At 39.5% G+C, this 21341-nt stretch overlaps 1 protein-coding gene across 1 annotated transcript in view; it reads left to right on the top strand.

Annotated features, from left to right (window-relative positions):
• Positions 1 to 21341, top strand: part of KLHL32 (kelch like family member 32) — a 224746-nt gene that overhangs the window by 129536 nt on the left and 73869 nt on the right. Inside the window, exon 5 of the mRNA XM_047761350.1 lies at positions 434 to 532. Within this exon, the coding sequence (XP_047617306.1) occupies positions 434 to 532 (99 nt within the window). The remainder of the gene's footprint in view (positions 1 to 433; positions 533 to 21341) is intronic.

Raw genomic sequence — 21341 nt, forward strand, 5'->3', positions numbered from 1 at the left:
TCCTCCTGGTTAGTCTTCAGGGCAGCACCTGTTGCTTATCAGGGCCTCCTGCTGCGAGACAACTCCTGCAAGTGGCTATTGTTGTGCTTGTCCAAAGTGGGCAGTTCCAGTCAATGGTCCCCTAACAGTTCAAACCCTGGCCTGGGAACTTCTACATGCCATGGATGTGGCCAAAAAATTTTTTTTTTTAAAAAAGGGTGGAGCCCTTATCCGCAAGAAATGAGTGTTGGAAATGAGAACTCAGCTGTTAGAGTGAGGGCCACAGCTCGTTAATCAGAATAGAAAAAAAGAACTGACTTCCATAGTAAGGAACAGTATTAATTCAGATGTAGGATGTTAAGCAGCAGTTTAAATACAGTATATTTGCATGTTAAGCAAGAATTAATTTCAAAGTAACTGATCATTTCTTTTTATTAAAAAAAAAAAACAACAGATTTTGTTGGAGCCAGGCGTGATCCAGGATGTGCTAGCAGCTGGCAGTCACCTACAGCTGTTGGAGCTTCTCAATTTATGTTCCCACTATCTCATCCAGGTATGTGAGCTTACATCCTGTTAATATGCCCTGCACTTCCCTTCTCCCTGCAGTACTTCATGGACTGGAGCCCAGTGACAGGTAAAATGGGGGTGGGGGGTCAGGGGGTAGGAGATGTGGCCTTTGGTGGTGGAGTTTCTCCAGAGCACAAGCCCAGAGGCTCCTAGGAAGGCAGCTGCAGCTCTCGTGTCCCCAACTCTTCCTGCCCACCCCGGGTTCCCACTGCCCTTGGGAGGCAGAGGAACTCAACAACCACACACAGGGTTCCCTGCTAGGGCCCTGGGAGGTGAGGCTGGGAAGACTTTTTTTGAAGCAGTTGCTATTTGGTTGCAGGAATGCGTGAAAGTTGGATAGTCATTTAAGACTTTAGTAACAAGAGTTCCTCTTGTGGCTCAATGGTTTATGAACCCAACTAGTATCCATAAGGATATGGGTTTGATCCCTGGCCTCGCTCAGTGGGTTAAGGATATGGTGTTACCATGAGCTGTGGCATAGGTTACAGACACAGCTCCGATCTGGAGTTGCTGTGGCTGTGATGTAGGCTGGCAGCTCCACCTCCGATTTAACCCCTAAAAAAAAAAAAAAGAAAGACTTCAGTAGCAGTAGCTAACATATCACAAAGTCATACATAATTAATTGCTGCATGAACTTCCCAGGCAATAATTGCTGGAGAAATGATGAGTGATCTATGCATTCTTGCCCTGATTTGCAAGGGTTTCAGGAAAGGCTCTGCAAGGGGGAAGGAGAAGAAAACTCCCACACCTGCTGTGTGCTCAGTGATGCTTCATGTTTGGTCCTCAGAACAACATTGCACATTTTTATAGGCAATAAATAAATAAATAAATTCAAAGCTTCGAAATATACTCAGCTTGCCTTGGGTGACAGAACTGATGAGTGATAGGCCTTTCTGATTCCAAAGACCTTTTTTCCTTATTGGATGAAACCTCTTGGGTTCAATAGTAAGAAATGGGACATCTTAGGGAGAAAGCCTGGCTGTAAGTCTCTTATTTTGCATAATTAAGTACTAATCCCCTATATCCTTCCATTTCCTCCACTGATATGGCTTTGTTTTGTTTTGTTTTATTTCTTTTTTTATGGCTATACTTATGGCATATGGAAGTTCCCAGGCTAGGGACTGAATTGGAGCTGCAGCTGCCAGCCACAGCCACAGCCATAGCAACTCTGGATCCCAGCCGAGTATTTGACCTACTCCACAGCTCAGGGCAACGCAGGATCCTTAACCCACTGAGTGAGGCCAGGGATGGAACCTGCATCCTCATGGATACTTGTTGGGTTCATAACCTGCTGAGCCACAGTGGGAACTCCTGGTGTAGTTTTTAAATTTGCATTTATTATAGCATTAAAACAATGGTGAAAATAAATTTTAAAAAATAATAAATCTACACAATTGAATTCTACTATCCTTGTGGCACATGACATGTTATTAACAAGGAGAAACATCCTATTTGTTTTGCTGCCTAATTATTTTCTTCCTGATCCCTTCTCTAATTCTAAACACAGCCTTTACTTCTGTTCCTCATTAGGTCATTTCCAAAGCTCTTTCTCATATATCATCTTATTTCATCTTCCTGGCAACCTCAGAAAATGGGAACCACTGCTTCTCAGGGAGGTAGTGAGAGGACTGCCAGCAATGTTCACCTACGGAGCAGTTCAAATACAGCAAATGAAAGTTTTATCATTATCTCAGCATCCCTAATCTAACAGTAAATGTTTAACGAATTTTATCTTATTTTCCTTTCATTTCCCCCCGATATTGTCGGGTGATGTGGGAAAGCTGTTTTAATCCCTTTCTTCCTGTAACAAATGGGAATAACAGAAAGGTTACAAGCCTTCAGAGGTGTGTGTTTGACTTGTGAAATTGAAATTACTTTTATTTGACATTTCTATATCAAATATTGCAACTTGAGCTTTCAGCATCATCACCTGATTCACTTTTTCCATGGCAGGTAAAAATCGATGGTATGTGTTGACAAAAGTTTGATTATAGTGCTGATTATCATGATGCATATTAAAATAGTGTGTATATACAGGTATGTATGTGAATACTTATACCTATAATTTTCTCTAAACGAGAATTCCAGGTGAACATTGGAAGTTCATGTGTTTCTTCCCTACCCCATCAAATGAATCTCTTGAGATACCAGGTGACTTGTATGCACTTTGGAATTTAATTCTTGCAGTTCATTATTTTTGCTGGGGAAAAGTGTAGCTTGAATACAGATGTGTTTTATGGACAGTTCATTTATTATTAGTTTTCTTGAGCAGTGGTTGGAATTTTCACTTTCTTTTCATCAATATGTTTTCTTCTTTTTGTTTGTTTCCTTTTTTAGGGCTGCATCTGCAGCATATGGAAGTTCCCAGGAGGGGTCGAATTGGAGCTGCAGCTGCCAGCCTGTGCCACAGCCATGGCAGTGCCAGATCTGAGCCACATCTGTGACCTACACCATCACAGCTTGCAGCAACACGGGATCCTTAACCCACTGATCAAGGCTAGAGATCGAACGTACATCCTCACAGAGACAACACTAGGTCCTTAATCTGCTGAGCCACAATGGGAACTCCCAATATGTTTTCATTTCATTCTCTTATGTAACTTTTCTTTTTTATCTGTGATGTTGCAAAATGTCCAACTTGGAAAAGAAAAATTTCACTATAAGAGGACTAAGACCATATGTATGCAAAAACTTTCATTATGTCAGTCTTTTAAAAATATATGCCCTGCCTCTCTTTTGGGATTATCACATTTCCAGAAAGGGTCAGTCTGCTTTTATATTTTGATTCAATCTATTTACAGATTTTAGTTTTGTTGCCCACTTGATTTTTAATTTCCTAGGAAATCATTTTACTGGGTACATAAAATATTTTTTTGTTGTTAAAAAAATTTCCAGCACTTAAAATGTACTTAGAAGTTATGACCCATCAACATAGGCTAACATATTCTCCACCCTTGTTCAGTACTTTTCCCAAATAGGAGTTGGGAAACCATTTTCCTAAGATACATCATTTTGTTCTCAAATGGCCATCATTTCAGAGCTGTGCAGGGTAGACCTGTGCTCTGTACCTCCTGTGTCCTCCAGTGCCCATTAAGAAGCATGTGGTAGGAGTTACTGTTGTGGTTCAGTGGTTAACGAATCAAACAAGGAACCATGAGGTTGCAGTTTCGATCCCTGGCCTTGCTCAGTGGGTTAAGGATCCAGCATTGCCATGAGCTGTGGTGTAGGTCGCAGATGCGGCTCAAATCCCACGTTGCTGTGACTCTGGTATAGGCTGGCAGCTACAGCTCTGATTGATTAGACCCCTAGCCTGGGAACTTCCATATGCCTTGGGTGCAGCCCTAGAAAAACAAAAAACAAAAAACAAACAAACAAAAAAGCATGTGCTAGGAGAAGCCTTGGTGGACACTTCCTGAGGTCCCCCTAAGCCTCCCTGGGCTTCCCAGGGAGTTCTTGCCTTGACCCAAAGCTCTTGCCTTGACCTAAAGCTCTTCTGCATATGCCTAGATGCTGCTGCTGCTGCCCCCAGCCCAGGGAAGGGACACTTTGAGGCCACTGTAGGGGCTCCTTTTTCTTGCTTTTCCTCTGGCAGGCTACTGAGGGCCGGGACCCCATGGCACAGGAGCAGTGCCCCTCTGTGTCAGTGAAGACCACCATCAAATTACCTTCCCAGACTGTGAGGTCTTCCCCGTATTCATTTTTGGCTCCAGGCCCTCTCAAAGATCCCTCATTGAGAACACACACATTCTTAGTGCATGTGGGTGGGATTAACTGGTAGCCTGACGGTGATAACAGCAAACTGATGTAGGGAGGGGTGGCTACAAGGGGAAGGGGCTGCGGCAATAGCCTATCATCCCAAGGTGAAGGATTCACAAGTAACTCCTGAGTTTGCATCCTCTCTCACTTGCTTTGCAATGAAATGTAGCCTGATCATATTATATATTATTAATAAGCATGACCTGTCAGACTTATCTGCTGTCTGAGATTCAGTCCCAATAAAAAGTGAATGCTTCTTTCCCTTTTCCTCCTTCTACTCCTCTTCCTTGTCTGTTGCTTTTTAAAAAACTTTTCACCAGAAAGATGCATCAGTTCATTAAAGAGCAATATTTGGATTTAAAATGGGTCCAGTAAAATGCACAGATTTTCTTGTTTTTCAGAGTATGCATGTTTACATGAATGCGATTCACTATATTAAATCCTGTAAAGGAATCTCTGCAGACCATTCTCAGGAGAAATGGCCTATGGATGTGTGTCTACTAGTTTATCCTCAGAAAAACATTACAGACGTTTTGAATCTACTTTGTTTTTCCAAAGTTTGATTTTTCCTAGCCTTTTTATTTATTTTAATTTTATTTCTCTTTTTTAAATTTTTTGGCTGCACCTGTGGCGAATGGAAGTTCCTGGGCTATGGATTGAATCAGAGGTGCAGCTGCAGGCCTATGCCACAGCCACAGCATATCAGATCTGAGCTGCACCTGTGACCTAAGCTGAAGTTTGTGGCAACACTGGATCCTTAACCCACTGAGCAAGGCCAGAAATTGAACCTGAGTCCTCACAGAGACTGCATCAGGTTCTTAACCTGCTGAGCCACAGCAGGAACTCATTTCCTAGCCTTTTTAAAAATTAACTTCTGAACATGCCTATCTAAATATCACACAGGCGTTTCAAGTGTAACATGAGAAGACCTGCCCTTTTGTCTGTTGATAGTGCTGTTGAGCTACTAGTTGTCCAGAAAATTGGACACAATCTCTAACTCCTTCTTCACTACCGTATCCAATCAGTTACCACGTTGGGTTGATTCTACCTCCCAAATATCTCTCAGGCTCTTGTCTTTTCTCTGTCTCTAATTTTCTTACCCTTCTTTAGACTCTCACTATAATTGGCTGTAAGTTAAGAAGAGTTCATAATTTTCTCCTGCAGGGTCTTCCCTCTCTAGCTTCCATCCATGCCAAACCACAGTCGCCAGAGCCATCATTATCTTTCTTGGGGTGGGGGTGGGGACAGGTATTTATGGAGAGCCTGTCTATACCGAGTGTTTTGCACAAGGATTCCCATTTCCCCTCTGCTAAGTGACCCATCAAGGCAGGTGGGTGTTCTTTCCTTTTTACAGATGGAGAAACTTATATTCAGAACTAGGATGTTGATTCAATTTGAAAACCTCCACTGGCACCCCTCATGATCATTCAGGAGCATCATTTCACCTAGAGAACCCTTAGCCTGCTCTCCATAGCCAGGCCTGTTCCACCCTGGCCTCATCTCCAGTCTCCATGCCTTTCCTAGTCTGCTGTTTTCTGGACTCTGAGGCCTTCCTTTCATGTTGGAATTTGTCATCAAGAGGAAAGACTAGGTGATGAGGATCCCCAGTGATCTGCAGAGCCTTCAGACATTGCCTTCAGATTGTACCGAGGGGAAGGATTAGGGAAAAGACACAGAAACACACACACCCAACCTCCCTCACCCTCCTCTGTCATAACATCAGGGGTACTGACCAGTGGACTTTGTGTTGTATCCCCTGAAAGTAATGCATGAGGAGAGAAGCATGAATTTCTGAAAAAATCTTCTTTTGTAATTACCTTTCAAAAAAAATAGTTCGTACATTCTGTAGTCCCCTAGATAGCAAATAGCACGTCCTGTTATTTGATTAGCAAGTGTTATTTTTGTTTGCCAGGTATCAGCCTTTATTATGAACTGCAATTTAAATGTATTGTCAGGAAAGAACCAGAGTTCCAATCATGGCTCAGTGATTAATAAACTCGACTAGTACCCATGAGGATGCGGGTTTGATCCCCAGCCTCACTCAGTGGGTTAAGGATCTGGCACTGCTGTGAGCTGTGGTGTAGGTCACAGACGAGGCTCGGATCGAGTTGCTGTGTCTGTGATGTAGGCCGGAAGATACAACTCTGATTCGCCTCTAGCCTGGGAACCTCCATATGTCACGGGTACAGCCCTAAAAAGACAAAAAACACACACACATACACACACACACACACAAGGAAAGAACCCTCACCCAACTTTCTCAATAAGACCACCAAAGTGGTGAAATTAACTCCTTTTGATAGGAATGTACTTTTAGTATCTGTTCCTAGGCAGCAGGTGGCAGTGTGAATCCACCAGAACTCAGGAGTTAATTTAAAGCAAAAATCAGAAAAAATGAAAAGAAAAATTATTTATTTTGCTACATATTAGTCTTGTGACCTAATCAGTAAAAAAGTCATTATTCACACCACACTGGGCAATATGCATTGTAATTTTTAACAAATAATAGGAAACTGTTAATGTGTTCACAGGAAATACAGTTTTGTCTTGGGCTGCTGTGGTCATTTATCACCGTACTTTGTGAAATCACTCATTTGTTCTAATTTGAATGTAAATGACTCTAAGGTTTTACAAATAAGGTGACAGACTCACATAAATGTAATTGCAGGGTTCATCTCCCTCTTTTTATATATCACTCATTAGGTTATGAATTAAATACATCGTATTAAACCAGGGGCATGTCCAATGATGATATTGTAATGGCAAATTACTCTATGCTATTAGAGGTGTATTTTTTATTCATGGACATTAATTTGTCATTAAGCGGCATTAGTTTAGCACTTTTATGGGGAAGACGTGACCTGAAAGAGGAGACGTGCCGCTGTGATGTGACAGGAAAGGGACAGGAATGCTCTAGGTAGAGCATTTTGTCACTGTAAGGAAAACAGGGAGGGGGTGTCTTTCTTTTTTTTTTTTTCCATTTGTTTTGTTTTCTGCTTTTACAAGCATAAAAGATTATCTCCCTAAATTGAAAGCATTGCTTTCTTTACAGTGTACACATTTGGACCATCTTATAAAGCAAAGCCAAAATTCTTGCTATTAATCATTTGGAAGCTGAGAAGGTAAAGGGAGCAGGAGGGAGGAAGTGGCTTCCTGCCCCAAATCTCCCTCCTCTGTGACTGATGCTGATTAGTCATCCCTTGTCTTCATTTAGTTTTACACTAAATGGGCTACTATGAGAATTCGTCATTTTCTCTCTTCAGTGGAGGTACAGAGGTTTAAAGAATGTTATTCTCTCATGAGGGTATTAGGAGGAATTCTGGGTATCCTGGGGTTTTTTCCATAAATGATGATTTTAATATTCTTTTACTTAGAAAATATTTTTCCCCTTTTAACTTTGGGAAGCACTGGATCCTTGAAATAGCTTCAGAGAAGCAGAAAGTATCTGAGTGCTGCATTTGCATCAATTCTCTCATGGGTTAATGTGGCTGGAAAGTGTCTTACCCACCCCAGTTATTCTGTGGGACCCTTAAAGGCAGGGATCATGCCTGTCTTACACCTCTTTATATTTTACCCCTCCCTCACATCCAGTCACAAAAGCTTGGTGTGTGTATTGGTCAGCTCAGGCTACCATAGCAAAATATAACAGACTGGGTGATTTATTTATTTATTTATTTATTTGCTTTTTGGGGCTGAGCTTGTGATATACGGAAGTTCCCAGGCTAGGGGTCGAATTGGGGCTATAGCTGCCCACCTACGCCACAGACACAGCAACGCTAGATCCAAGCCAAGTCTGTGACCTACACCATAGCTCATGGCAACGTCTTATCCTTAACGCACTGAGTGAGGCCAGGGATCGAACCTGGATGCGTCCTCATGGATACTGGTCAGGTTTGTTACTTCTGAGCCACAATGGGAACTCCCAGACTGGGTGATTTAAACAAATATTTGTTTGTCATAGTTCTGGAGGCTGTAAGTCCAAGGCCAGGGAACCAACATGGCCAGGTGCTGCGCTGGTGAGGACTCTTTTCCTGGCTTGCTGACAGCAACCTTCTGTCTGTGTTCTCACATAGCAGAGAAAGACAGCAAGCTCTTCGATGTCTCTTCTTAGGAGAACGCTGATCCCACCATGAGGGCCCCACCCTCATGACCTCACCTAAACCCACCTGCCTCCCAAAGGCCCATATCCAAATACCATCACATTGGGGCTTAGAACTTCAGCATATGATTTTGGAAGGACATAGTTTAGTCCACAGCAGTATGTATTGAGGGAATGAATGGTGCATCCATTCAGTAATTTTTTTCCTGCTTAAATATTGAAATTTTATACTATGGGCAAAAAATGTTAATCAGTCAGTCTTTCATTAGTTTTACCCATTGAATAGAATTTTTTTGTGTATGTTGAAAACGCTTTCTATGGGGATTGCATTTGGCACTGAAATCTTTCATGTTTTACAGTATTTTAATCGGTTATCATTTTTTAAACAAAGTAATATTACAATGACTTATAGGAGGTTATCTCTTCCAAACAATGTATTATTATAATTTTAATTATTAAATTAGCAGTATCTCCTAAATACATAATATATAGTGGGTGTTCTGAGTAGAATAATTTATCTTCAAGGTTGAGAAGTTATAACTTACACTCATTTTTCTCCACTGCTGAGCTGTTTTTTTCCACATTAGCTAAGACAAATGATTGTACCAGCATATATATTTAATATGTCTCTAATCAAGTACACTAACTGTGTGCTATTCCATAGTTCACTACAGCTGATACCCTTGTATTGGGAGGAGGTTAAAGTATGGATTTTGGAAAGTATATTACAAACAGTTGAATCTTTTAGTATTTTAAAAAATTCAGTTAAAATAATTAAAAAGGGTAGAAATATATCAGCCCTACTAAATCTTATCCAACTCCTAATTAGTCTAATCATAGATATTTGCTATCTGGCATGGATGATCCTGAATATCATATTTGCCAAATATCATTAATATTTGGCTCTAAAATGTAAGTTTTTTTAGTAGCCATTTTAGGACTCCAGTTAATTTTTTCATATGCTATTCTGTTGGCTTTTCTTCTCTAAGCCCACAGCAAAAGATGTCAGTGAGAGCCCTGAGATACGCTGACTGGCCAAGGAAGTCATTTTGGCATTTTAATTTGTTATGTGGATAATCTTGGGTTCACTGTTTCTTGTTGGTGAGTTTTTCAAGGGAAGAAAGATTGTCTTGAAGGATTTTTCTAATATTAGTCATTCCTATTCTGAACTAACTATTGTTCAGTGGGCAATTTTAAAATAACTTTCAGCATATTTTTCTTGAAAATAAAATGTTTCCAATGTTTTATTAATGCTTGAGTTCAGAATCAATAAACAAAGCAAACAAAATCAATCTCACTTAATTCCATTATCAATACTTGAAATTAGAGGCATTAAAAGAAAATCTCTGTTTCATTTAAGATATTCATCCTCCCACCCTCCACTTGCAAATATTTCTGCCATAGTTAATGTCTGCCCTGCTCGCTACAGCTAAACTATCTTGCAGCGACTTGATGCATCAGATACCTCTTGTCCCTTGGTTTCAATGTCTTCTCCACTGGCACCTTCCTTTCCTTTTTATTTATTTATCTATTTTTTTTCCTTTTTACTGCACCCACAGCATATGGAAGTTCCCAGGCCAGGGACTGAATCCAAGCTGCAGTTGTGGCAACACCGGATCCTTATCCCACTGCACCACAGCAGAAACTCCTTCCTTTCCATTTAAAATAGGATCAGTATGATAAGAGAAACTTCTCTTCTCTCATTACCACAACCCAATCCTTCCATTCACTACCAAACTGGTAATAGTATCTGCACTTCTTATCTTCTGTTCATTTTTCAATCCTATTGAACTCAGTGCTCTGCCTTCATTACTCCTCAAAAGCTGTTTCAACAGGGGGCACCGAAGCCTCTGAATTGTCAAAGGCAGTGGGCTTTTTATGGTCCCTTCATGTGACCACTCTACAATCTTTGACTCTGGTATGTAGTCTTTTCAGTCTTTCTTTCTTACACCTCTGTTGTCTCAAGACTTCTAGTTCTCCTCCCTCTTTTCATTTCCTTTACAAGCTCTTCTTCCATTAGTGCCATGATCATCCCTCTGAGTTCAGTGGTGCCACATGGGTGGCCCTCTCTTCTGCTCACCCTCACTCTGTTTCATCCACATGTGGAGGGTCCCAGTCCTCTCTCCTGAGCTCTGACCTCTGTGTTCAGACAGTCTTTCCACTTGGCATCACATGTGCATCTCAAGTTCATCATCACCCAGTCTCATGCACCTGATCCTCTATTAAGGACCGTCATGTTATAGGGACGGTAATATTATGCTGCTCCATGATCTCATGAGTTCCCACAAAATTTTATTGGTTTAGCCTCTTAAGTAGTTCTCAAATACACCTTCTTCTCTTTTTCTTCATTGTCACTGACATTGTTCAGGTATGGATTATTTTTCCTAGATGTTCAAATGTGCTTCCTGCCTATTGTCCAAAGCTAATCCATACTGAATAAGCTAAATTATTTTTCTGGCCCCAAAACAACTGGATCCCTAGCTGCTTGTTACAGCCGAGGTTTCTAACCTTGTCCTTTTTCCTTCTTGTCTCCTGATTGTGACCTGTTCTTACGGTACCCAAGGATAGCATGTTTTATTGTCTCTAGGCCAACTGCCTTGTCAGCATTTCTTCTTGGAGATCCCGTGGGCACATGACCTTTCTGAGTATTAACCCAAGCCAGAAACCCAGGAGTCGCCCTACAATATTCCATCTCCTTGAGCTACACGTATACTGTCACCAAAACCTTTCAGTTCTACTCCTTTTGCTTTTAAAGACACTGGTTTTTTTGTTTGTTTGTTTGTTTGTTTGTTTGTTTGTCTTTTTGCTATTTCTTTGGGCCGCTTCTGCGGCATATGGAGGTTCCTAGGCTAGGGGTCTAATTGGAGCTGTAGCCACTGGCCTACGCCAGAGCCACAGCAATGCGGGATCCGAGCCGCGTCTGCAACCTACACCACAGCTCACGGCAACGCCAGATCATTAACCCACTGAGCAAGGGCAGGGACCGAACCTGCAACCTCATGGTTCCTAGTCAGATTCGTTAACCACTGCGCCACGATGGGAACTCCTAAAGACACTGTTTTTGAAAAGCAGTTTTAGGAGTTCCCATTGTGGCTCAGTGGGTTAAGAACCTGACATGTGTCCATGAAGATATGGGTTCAATCCCTGGCCTCACTCAGTGGGTTAAGTATCTAACATTTCTGAAAGCTGTGGTATAGTTCTCAGATGCGGCTTGACTCTGGTGTTTCTGTGGATGTAGTGCAGGCTGGCAGCTTCAGTTTGATCCCTAGCCTGGGAACTTCTATATGCCACAGGTGCAGCCTTTAAAAAACACAGAGAGCAGTTTTAGGTTCATACAAAATTGAGAGGAAGATACAAAGACCTCCCATATGCCTGCCTTTCCCCCCTCCTCCATATGAATAGCTTCCCCCATGATCAGTTTGTTACAATTGATGAACCTGCATTGACACATCACTAGCACCCAGAGTCTGCAGTTTACATTGGGGGTCACTCTTGGTGTTACACATTTTGTAGATTTTGACAAATGTATAATGTCATGTATCTACCATTATAATATACAGAGTAGTCTTACTGCCCTAAAAATCTTCTGTACTCTGCTTGTTCATCCTTCCTTCCCGTACCCCCAACCCCTGGCAACCACTGATCTTTTACTGTCTCCATAGCTCCACATTTTCCAGGACATCATGTAGTTGGATTTATTCAGTATATAGTTCTTTTTTAGATTTATTTCTTTTGCTTTAGTAAGAGGTATTTAAATTTTCTTCATGTTTTTTCATGGCTCGATAGCTCTTTTTTTCAGTGCTGCATAATATTCCACTGTCTGGATGTATGTACCATAATTTGCTTAACCCTTCACTTACTGAAGACATCTTGGACACTTCAAGTTTAGGCAATTATGATCAAGCTGTTATAAACATCTGTAGGCAGAGCTTTGGGTGAACTCCCTCAACTTTTAAAATCTTTCCTTTTCTCTATTTTGAATACCACTGTCTTAATTCAAATCCCCTTATTTCCTGGACTAAAAAAACCCTCCTCTTAACCAATCAACCTGCCTTCGTTCTTGCCTCACTCCAATCCTTCCTCCAAAATTCTGGTTAATTGATATTTAAAAACTTTTAAAAATTGTATTTGATTAATTTTTTAAACAATAATAATCTGATTATATTAAAGTTTCGCTTAAAATCATTCATTAACCAGTGGTTCACAATAGCCTTCAGAATAAGGTTCATTCTCCTTAATGTGGCTCATAGTTCCCATTTTAATTATGAAACTTCCTATATCATTAGCCTTTAAAAAAAAAACAAAACAATTTACTGCCCACATGGTTTGCCACAGTCATTGTGAGCTTCATGTATTTCCCTGTACCCAAACCACTTTGTATGAAGCCTCGTTCTCCATGGATTATTCTTCCATCACTATGTCACCTTATGAATTCCTCTTTAACCTGCAAGTACTTTGCTCATGTGTTGTCTCCTCCTCCAGAGCTGCCTGATCAATCCATCTAGTTAGAGTTAGATTTCCCTCCTCTTCATTAATTATGGGCAGTCATCCAGGGTGCTAATCACACTATATTATTTGTGTTGATTTACTTATTTGTCTCCCTGTGATATAAGTTCATGTCCCGGAGTTATGTGATCTTGGGTAATTAACATAACCTCTTTGTCCATATACCTCATCTGTAAAATACAGATATGCTCTTGTATACACAGAGTACATCTTAAGGCTGTTGAAGTGTTCATAAGATAGTGCATGCAAAGTATCCTATAGCATAGTATGCTACATGCAGTAGGTACCTTGAAAACCAGAACCAGTAGAATGGGATGCTTCACTTGTGAATTTCTCTACCTACTCTGCAGGTACCTTCCTACCCACTCCTGTCACTTCTGTCTTTTTTCATTCCTGGAAATGTCACAAACTTTACAACCTACTTCCAGTCAATAGCATACTGGATATGTCTATTCCTGAAAATTTTGGAAATAGTAACCATTCTGTAAAAGATTCTGTAAAAGGTTTTTTTTTTTTTTTTTCTGGGCCACTTCTCTCTGCTTTTGTAGAAGTGCATGTATTGTTTTAGAAAAAAATAAGTCACAAATAATTAAATGGGCTATTGCTTTCTCCCTGCCTCTGATAAGTGAAAACATCACACTGAAATTATACTTTAATAAATAGTAAAAAAAAAAAATTACTTTTACGTAAAAATTTTATGGCACACCCTTGCATATGGAAGTTCCCGGGCCAGAGATTGAATCTGAGCTGCAGTTGGCAGCAACACCAGATCCTTTAACCCACTGTGCTGGGGTTGGGGATGGAACCTGTGCCCCTGCAGCAACCAGAGCTGCTGCAGTCGGATTCTTAACCCACTGCACCACAGTGAGAACTCCAAAATTGATGCTTTGAAAAGCAATACAACACTTAGTATTGATGCTTTGTAGATAGGGAGTTTTGGTTTATTGTTTCCTGTGCCCTTCCTGGTAATAAAATATCTTACCCTATCCTCATATACAGAATTCAAGGAAAAATTGGAAAAATCTTTCTAATATTTGCTTAGAAATGCATGTTCGAGTTCCTTCTACATGTGCTTCCATGATAGGAATTTTTTGTATTATAGTTGCATGGTGCCCTGAGTTGCCTGGCTAGGTGAAATATAGGCAGTGCATTTGTTTAACAGAAAAAAAAAATGTAGGTTATTTCTTACTAGGAGACTGCTAGTCTGCATGCTTGCCTCCCTCCAGCTGTCTTTACTTCCTAGACATCTACCTCACCCCCTTTCTCACTGTCTCTCCGCAAATATCCTTTAGAGCAGGCTGTCAACTTTTTCCTTGCTGCATTTCGAGGGACATGTGCTCAGGTCCTGGAAAGTGACTGCTTATCTGTGTCATTAGTTCAGCTCCAGGTACCGTGAAGTCAGCCCCATACCTTCAGTATAATGTTTACCCCCTTCAGAGGCAGGGATGAGGGGCTGGCTCTACATCTCGTTCTGCTGCGAGAATAGATTTATGCAGGTTAGAGTCATTCCTTTCTTCACTCAAATGCAGGCTCTGTGTGAATGGTTCTTAAACTTGACCATTGTGGAAATCACCTGAATAGCTAGTTAAAACAGGCTGCTGGGCCCCACCTGTAGAATTTCTGATTCCGGTCTGAGGAGGAGGCTGAGAATCCCCTAACAAGTTCCCAGGTGATGCTGATGTTACTGGTCTGGGGACCGCAGTTTGAGAAACACTGCTTTAGGTGTTCTTGCCACCTCACTTCACATCAATTACCAGCCTAAGCCACTGATATTCAGATTTTGAAAGTGCCAAAACATTTAGATAAATTGGAATTGGTCCTAGTTTAAATATATCTAAAATTTTATGTATAATACATAAAAATACTACCATTATATATCCTTCATAGCTCCAAAATGTAAAAAGCCAAAAACAATGCAGATTTGAAACAAAAAAACCTTACAAATGTTTATTCTTGTATATAATAACCACTAAGACAAAGCGTATGTGGATAACTGAGGGATTATTGAAATTCTGCAGAATTGGGCTAATTTTTAGCACGTCGACTTTGAATAGCAGAGCTAAGTAAGGAAATACATCGTAATTGCTTCTAGGCTGTATTCTTCAAATTTTTTTTTAACCTGATTTTGCCTCTCATCATTCAAAAAAGGTTTGTAATTACTGAAATTTTAGTTTGAAAGCCCCAGTTGCCCAAATAGACTGTTTTCAATTAAAGAAAGAAAAGTATACATTAATTTCCTCTATATAGTCTGTAATTCAGTGGTAATCACCTGATGTGCTGAGGCAGCTTTAGTAAACTTTGCAATAGCATTTTGCAGCATGTGATGACTGGGGCCAGAATTATTTAGTTGTTGATGATGGTTGTGTCTCTGCATTTCCATCCTACGAGATTTCCAGCTTGCTACGGACTTTCCCAAGGAACAATATAAAATTATTCATGAGCCGTGGATATTATGCATACAATTGATTATGAAAATGTACTAGTAACCTAATTGTAGAATTCCTCTGTTATACAGCACAAATATATTTAAATAGGCCTTCAAAGACTCCAAGAATTAGAGCATGCTGGGTTTTTTTTCCCTTGTATTTTTGAATTGCTGCTAATATTTTGTTTTAGTTTAATCACATTGTATCATATGCATATTTATATTGATTCATAAATAAATAGTTGCATTCACTTGTCCAGATATATCTGTTTGTATATAAATGTATCTATATCTCTCTATACATTTATGCAAATAATTATATCTGGTTTTACATTATTTTATCCTATCACAAATAATCTGGCCTGCATTGTCAATGAATTGCTCATTTTTTTTCTTCCATAACTATTAGGCTTTATCCTATCAAATCTAATCTAAGATACTATGGAGAAGGCTCACAGGTCCTTTTATGTACCTGATATGCATGATGACTTTTTTCCTCCTTGATTCATCCTCAGGCTTTGGGTTTTGTTTGTTTGTTTCAACATGTTCCAAAGGGCCATCCCTTCACCACACATCCACAACAAAGCCCTTTATGTTGCTTTCTCTAGTCCTGGAGTGCAGTCCTTTTCTGCAGCACCAGGTCATGTAGTCATGTAATACCTTGATTTATAACTAGGTTGTAATCCAAATATGAAACAGGTGGAATCACAACTGGGTATGGTGTCTTGGATATTAATGGCTTGGCTCAGCAGTGGAATTTCTAAAGCTGTATACACTTTTTTTTGCCTTAATTATGCATTCATTAAAAGCTTTTATACCCAACAGAATAAAGTAAATATTTTTTGATCTCCATAGTGTGCTCCCAGACTGTAGATTTGCACAGCAGGGTCTTGATAATCTGAATAAATTGTATTTCCCCAAGGAGTTTATCTTTCAAATAAGGTCATAAAGAAATGCAGCTCTTCCGTCCTTAGATTTCTCTGTGTGCCTTTTCTGCTGTGTGTAATATAGAACATGGAAACCAGAGTACATTGTAGTCATACATACTTGGTGATGGTCCAGTATAATGTCTCAGTCTGTTCTCCTTTTTTATCTCTGGTGCAGGGTTTTTAAGTACAAAAGAAATGAATGATTTTACATAATAACTGTGATTTTGCTGTTATTTGTGGAAAAACAATGTCCATATTAGATATTCAGTCTTTTCCTCTGACCCTATCAGTGAGTAATATTTACAGAATATGCAAAGCTATAATTTAAGCACTGTTAATAGTATTTTAAAAGGGAATTATAATAATGAGATAGCTACTGTATGTTGAGCATCTACTATGTGGAAGGTACTTTACATATGTTTTTGGAAGTCCTTACCACAGATCACCTTCCCCATTTTTTAGATGAGAAAATTAGACTCAGAGAGGTTAATCACTTGCTGAAGCCATCCTTATGTGTCATCTTCAAATCATGTGCTTTTCCTACAGCTCCAAACTAAAGAGGCAGCCAGTTCCTTGTCCCCACAATTTATAACCTAGTGATAGAGGGAAAATGTAAAATTGTGAACTTAAATACATAGGTACAAGTTGAGCTTACAGTTCTTCTGAGTCATAAAGAATAAAGTGGCAATATGCCTGCTATGGAATGGTAAGCCGAAAATGACATACAGTTGTAAAAAGTTTAGGCAATATCTATTTTTCCTCTTCTCTTTCTGCCTGTTGTATTTATTTCCAGTGTGGCTAACATTCTAGGCATTTTAAATATTAAAATATTTAATCAACTCATTTAATATTTAATACAGCATTATTTAAATATTTAAACTATTTGATTTTTAGAGGAGCAGAAGAATCAATGTTTTACTGTAAACTGAGAAATGGAGATAATGTTGAATTTTCATAGGTCTCATATTCTTTCTTATGTACCCATTATCCATAAGTCAAAATTTATAAAGTTGCCACTTGGTGAAGATAGATGGCTCTAAAGAACTACAGAAAAATTCTGTACAACTGGGGGAAAAAGTATGTAATCACCAAATGGTTACAACAAAGAGTTGTAGCGAAGGGTTACAGAAAAGGGTTAAGCAAATGATCTGGGTGTACAAATAGCTCCTGAAATTAGAAGTCATAAGAGGGAACAGTCCTTCCAACTTAGGAGGTGCAGTCTGATGCTAGTCGTTGTCCTCTTCCCAACACTGGTAATGTTTGACATATTTTTGGCAAGCAGCGTGGACATTTATGTATTTCTAGTTGTCACTATATACAAAGAGATGTAAGGTTCCTTTTTCAACCTCTGGGAAGGAAAAAAATCAACATGTGAAAGGACAGAGGACCCAAGCCTCACTGCAGAAGCCAGGCCTGATGCATCTGGCACCACAAATGGGTGTTCCACCATGTTTACTGATTGTATAAAACCCTGATGAGTAGTTAGCATCAAGAGAGAATTTTCTAAATTCAGATCAAATGTTTGAGAGCACCTGCCCCAGTTAATGGTGAGCAATCTGTTCATTTTGCCCAATTATGAAATCAGACCTATAACCAAACTGTCATTTCCTCTTTTCATTTGAAGTCATGGTGTGCTTTAAAAATTAAAAAAAAAAAATGCTGCTTTTTAAAAATCCTTAATCCAACAAATATTTTTATTTACAATCTGTGATAAAGCATTGCAGTTGGCATCATAGAGGATACAAAAAGCGTAAGATGTAAAATCTACTTTTTACTAGCAATGGTTTTACTTATTGGAAGATATATCCATGAGTAACTTACGACAAGTTCATTGGTATGTGATGGGCGATTTGAAGTGGTAAACATTGGGACTTAGTGAGAAAGAACTTGGTTTCTGTGTACTACGTCTAGGTTGGTATTGGTCTCTATAAGCAGTCAATACAATGTTTTTATTTAACTTTTAGTTACCATTGCTAAAAATTAAATCATACTGGTTTTATGTGCAGAGTGGCTTTATCAAGCTACTTGGAATCTATTTGAGAATAGCCTTTTAAAAAGATTTTTTTTTCACATAACATGGTTAACTTTTTATTTAGAAGAGTCCTCAAAATGTGATGTAATATCAACATTTTGTAATAGAACTTCAATTTTTATGTGTGCTATTATATGAGAAGCATAGAAACCACTGTATCTCTTGACCATCTTTATCTGTAATAAAGTATTTACATGTGGTAATTGAGGTGACATTTTGAAGGGGGTATGAGTGAAGGGCATTAATAATTGGAAAAGTTATAATTGTAATGATGAAAAATAGCATTGTCAAAATAGTCACATCTTTTGCATGTTCTTACCTAGAAAAATCTGGAATCCTGTTCAACTTGGTCATCTGAGAAAGGGAAAAATTCAAGAAATGAAAATGGTGTTACTTTTATTTTGACCTTGAGAGAAGCTGTTTATTATCTTGAGCATAAGTCATAGTTTTCCATACTGATAGTACAGGTTATTGATGTTTCTTTTTGTTGCACAAGTCAGTAATGTTCTCAGAGGTACATGAGGCAAGAAGAGAAATCAGTGTTATTAAGGCCATGTTTTTGCATGGTTATCCTTTGTGTTAACTCAGAGAATCTTCATCCGATTTCCAGATCTTGTCAGTTTAACAAGGACTCCTAGATTTGAGGAAGAGTATTTGCTGGGCAGATATTGGGGATCATCTACAGTGGCTGCAGTCACAAGATGACAGATATTTTCTGTGTTCTGTATGCATCCTGTGCCAGGGCTATAAGTACACTGCAGTGCTAGGGGGGCAAGAGGTTACTGATAGGCTGGGAGACACAGAGGTGTGACTGAAACAAATATAGACTATGTGTTAGCCTATTCATTATTGATTCTCAGCCTGTATCGCTGTTGGCATACATCAACACACATCTCTATGCTGTGGCATACGGGAGCTAGGCTGTGGGTTATGCGTGGTGAGCATGCAGACTTCAGCTGTAAAGCTGTATGTTTTTCTCTCATTCTAGAAAGTATCTTAGTTATGCAAGTGAGTCTGGGTGACATTAGTTCAGGCATAGGCTTAAATCTTCTCTAAATTATAATATAGAGAAAGTCTTGTAGGAACTTTCATCACTAATACTAATTGGGATATTGAAAGATACTTGCTAAAACAATGTTCAGTTCCTCTGCTACCAATGAGAACCCCACCAGGAGACATCCGTCACAAAGGTGGATTTTTGCTGCCTCCCCTGGTTTGGGAAAAGTGGTAAAAGGATCCCAGGTTTCCCCACTGACCCCCAACTGCCCTACTTCCTCCCCACTCACAGCCTCACCACCTGATAATTTGCCTCACAAAAAGATTATATTTGAAAAGAAAAAAAACGAAAAAAGAAAAAATTATATTTGAATATAACCCCAAATAAGACCGTGTTTGGCTTTCTTTTCCTTGCCATATTCAGTAATCTGGAGAATAACCATTATCATTAATTAGGGGAATAAACCACACCAAAAGACTGAATTTGGGCAGTATATAAGGTTGAAGCATTCTTGCACTTGGGAAACTGACGTTTATTCCATAGCTAGTATAGTATTGGGGACACATTTTATGGCTCTTCTTCTGTTATTTAACTTGTCATTCACACTATAACAAACAAATAGAAGGGAAGAGAGAAGCCAAATAGCCCTAAACCAAAGGAAAATAAATACTATTAAAAAGAGTCCCCAAAGACCAACAATGTATGCACCATAATTCTGAATAGAAACTAAATTTCAAGTGGAAAGAGTGTGACAGAAATGAAACCTTTTTAGAAAAAGAAGAGAAAAAGATTTCCTTTTACTCAAGAGAGTTTCTTGTTGCTGAGCTATAACTTCAATTCAAAACCACTGCCTCTACCTGAGTACTTGGATTTCTAAGTCGTAGAATATAAGAGAAGGGAGACAATCTCATAATTAGAACCAATTATCATTTGAAAAGCTGCTTTGATCTGAATAGCCGATTGATAGAGAAAATAATTCTCTTGGGCTGAAAAAGAAATTTGGGGTGGATCGAAGTATTTGAAAATTATTTTCACAGCAGAGCTATTATATTGCACTTATCCATTAACACTTTCCACTCTAGCCACTGTTAATGGTTTCCCCATTAGTAAAACTGGCCACTGGTTTTGCCTCATGTGTATGTGTTGAGAGGCCAGAAAGAGAAAAGGAAGATGAGGAAGGCCAATGAGATATGAAATCGGGCCAATTTGGATGACATTCAGAATTGAGTAGACATGTTGGAAAGGCATGGCCTATTCTGTTTTTGCTTGATTATAAATAAATAGAAAACGTTCATGGACATTCTTTCATTCAACTATTATATATTGAGCATCTGCTCCCTCATACATGTTAGGGATGCAATACAGTCTTTGGCACCAAGGACCTTAGATTCAGTAAGCAGATCTGTAATCAAAGAGCATTTACTTACATGCTAGAAATCTGCAGGGGACAGGGTGGAAGCACAAAGGAGGAAGTGGTCAATTCGATCTGAACCAGGGAAGCTGAAAGGGTGAAATGGGTTCATTCATTCAGCAAGTGTGGCTTGAGTCCCTACCACATGCCTGGCACCGTTTGGGGGCATTAGGGATACAGTAGTCAGTAAAACAGGTCCTTTCTCCCAGAGAACTTTCTTAATAGGGGCTGGGGAAAGGGGGCAACTATGTCATGAATAAGTAGCCATGTAAATGCAGAAGATGATTATAGACAGTGATGATTGCTAGAGGCAAATAAAATGGAGCAATGTGATAGAGGAGGTTGGGAGGGGAAGGGGGACATGCTAATGAAAACACGATCCTCATCCATAGGAATTTTGCAAATGCTGCTTCCTCTGGAATATTCTCCCTCAATCCCATCACCAACCATCATGTTTTAAATTATGTTTTATTATTATTCATATCTGGTGAAGCCAACTGATCAGGAGACAACTGCCATTGAAAAGAGCTCTGTTACTGACAGTTCCCAAGAAGAGGGAGCATGGCCTAGCACACAGAGCCACAGAGGGAAGCACCAGAGTTGGTCAGGAGGTAGAAGAAGTGAGGGGAGAGAGCAGGCA

This window comes from Phacochoerus africanus, chromosome 2 (genome assembly GCF_016906955.1).
Source record: "Phacochoerus africanus isolate WHEZ1 chromosome 2, ROS_Pafr_v1, whole genome shotgun sequence".
Classification (NCBI taxonomy): domain Eukaryota; kingdom Metazoa; phylum Chordata; class Mammalia; order Artiodactyla; family Suidae; genus Phacochoerus; species Phacochoerus africanus.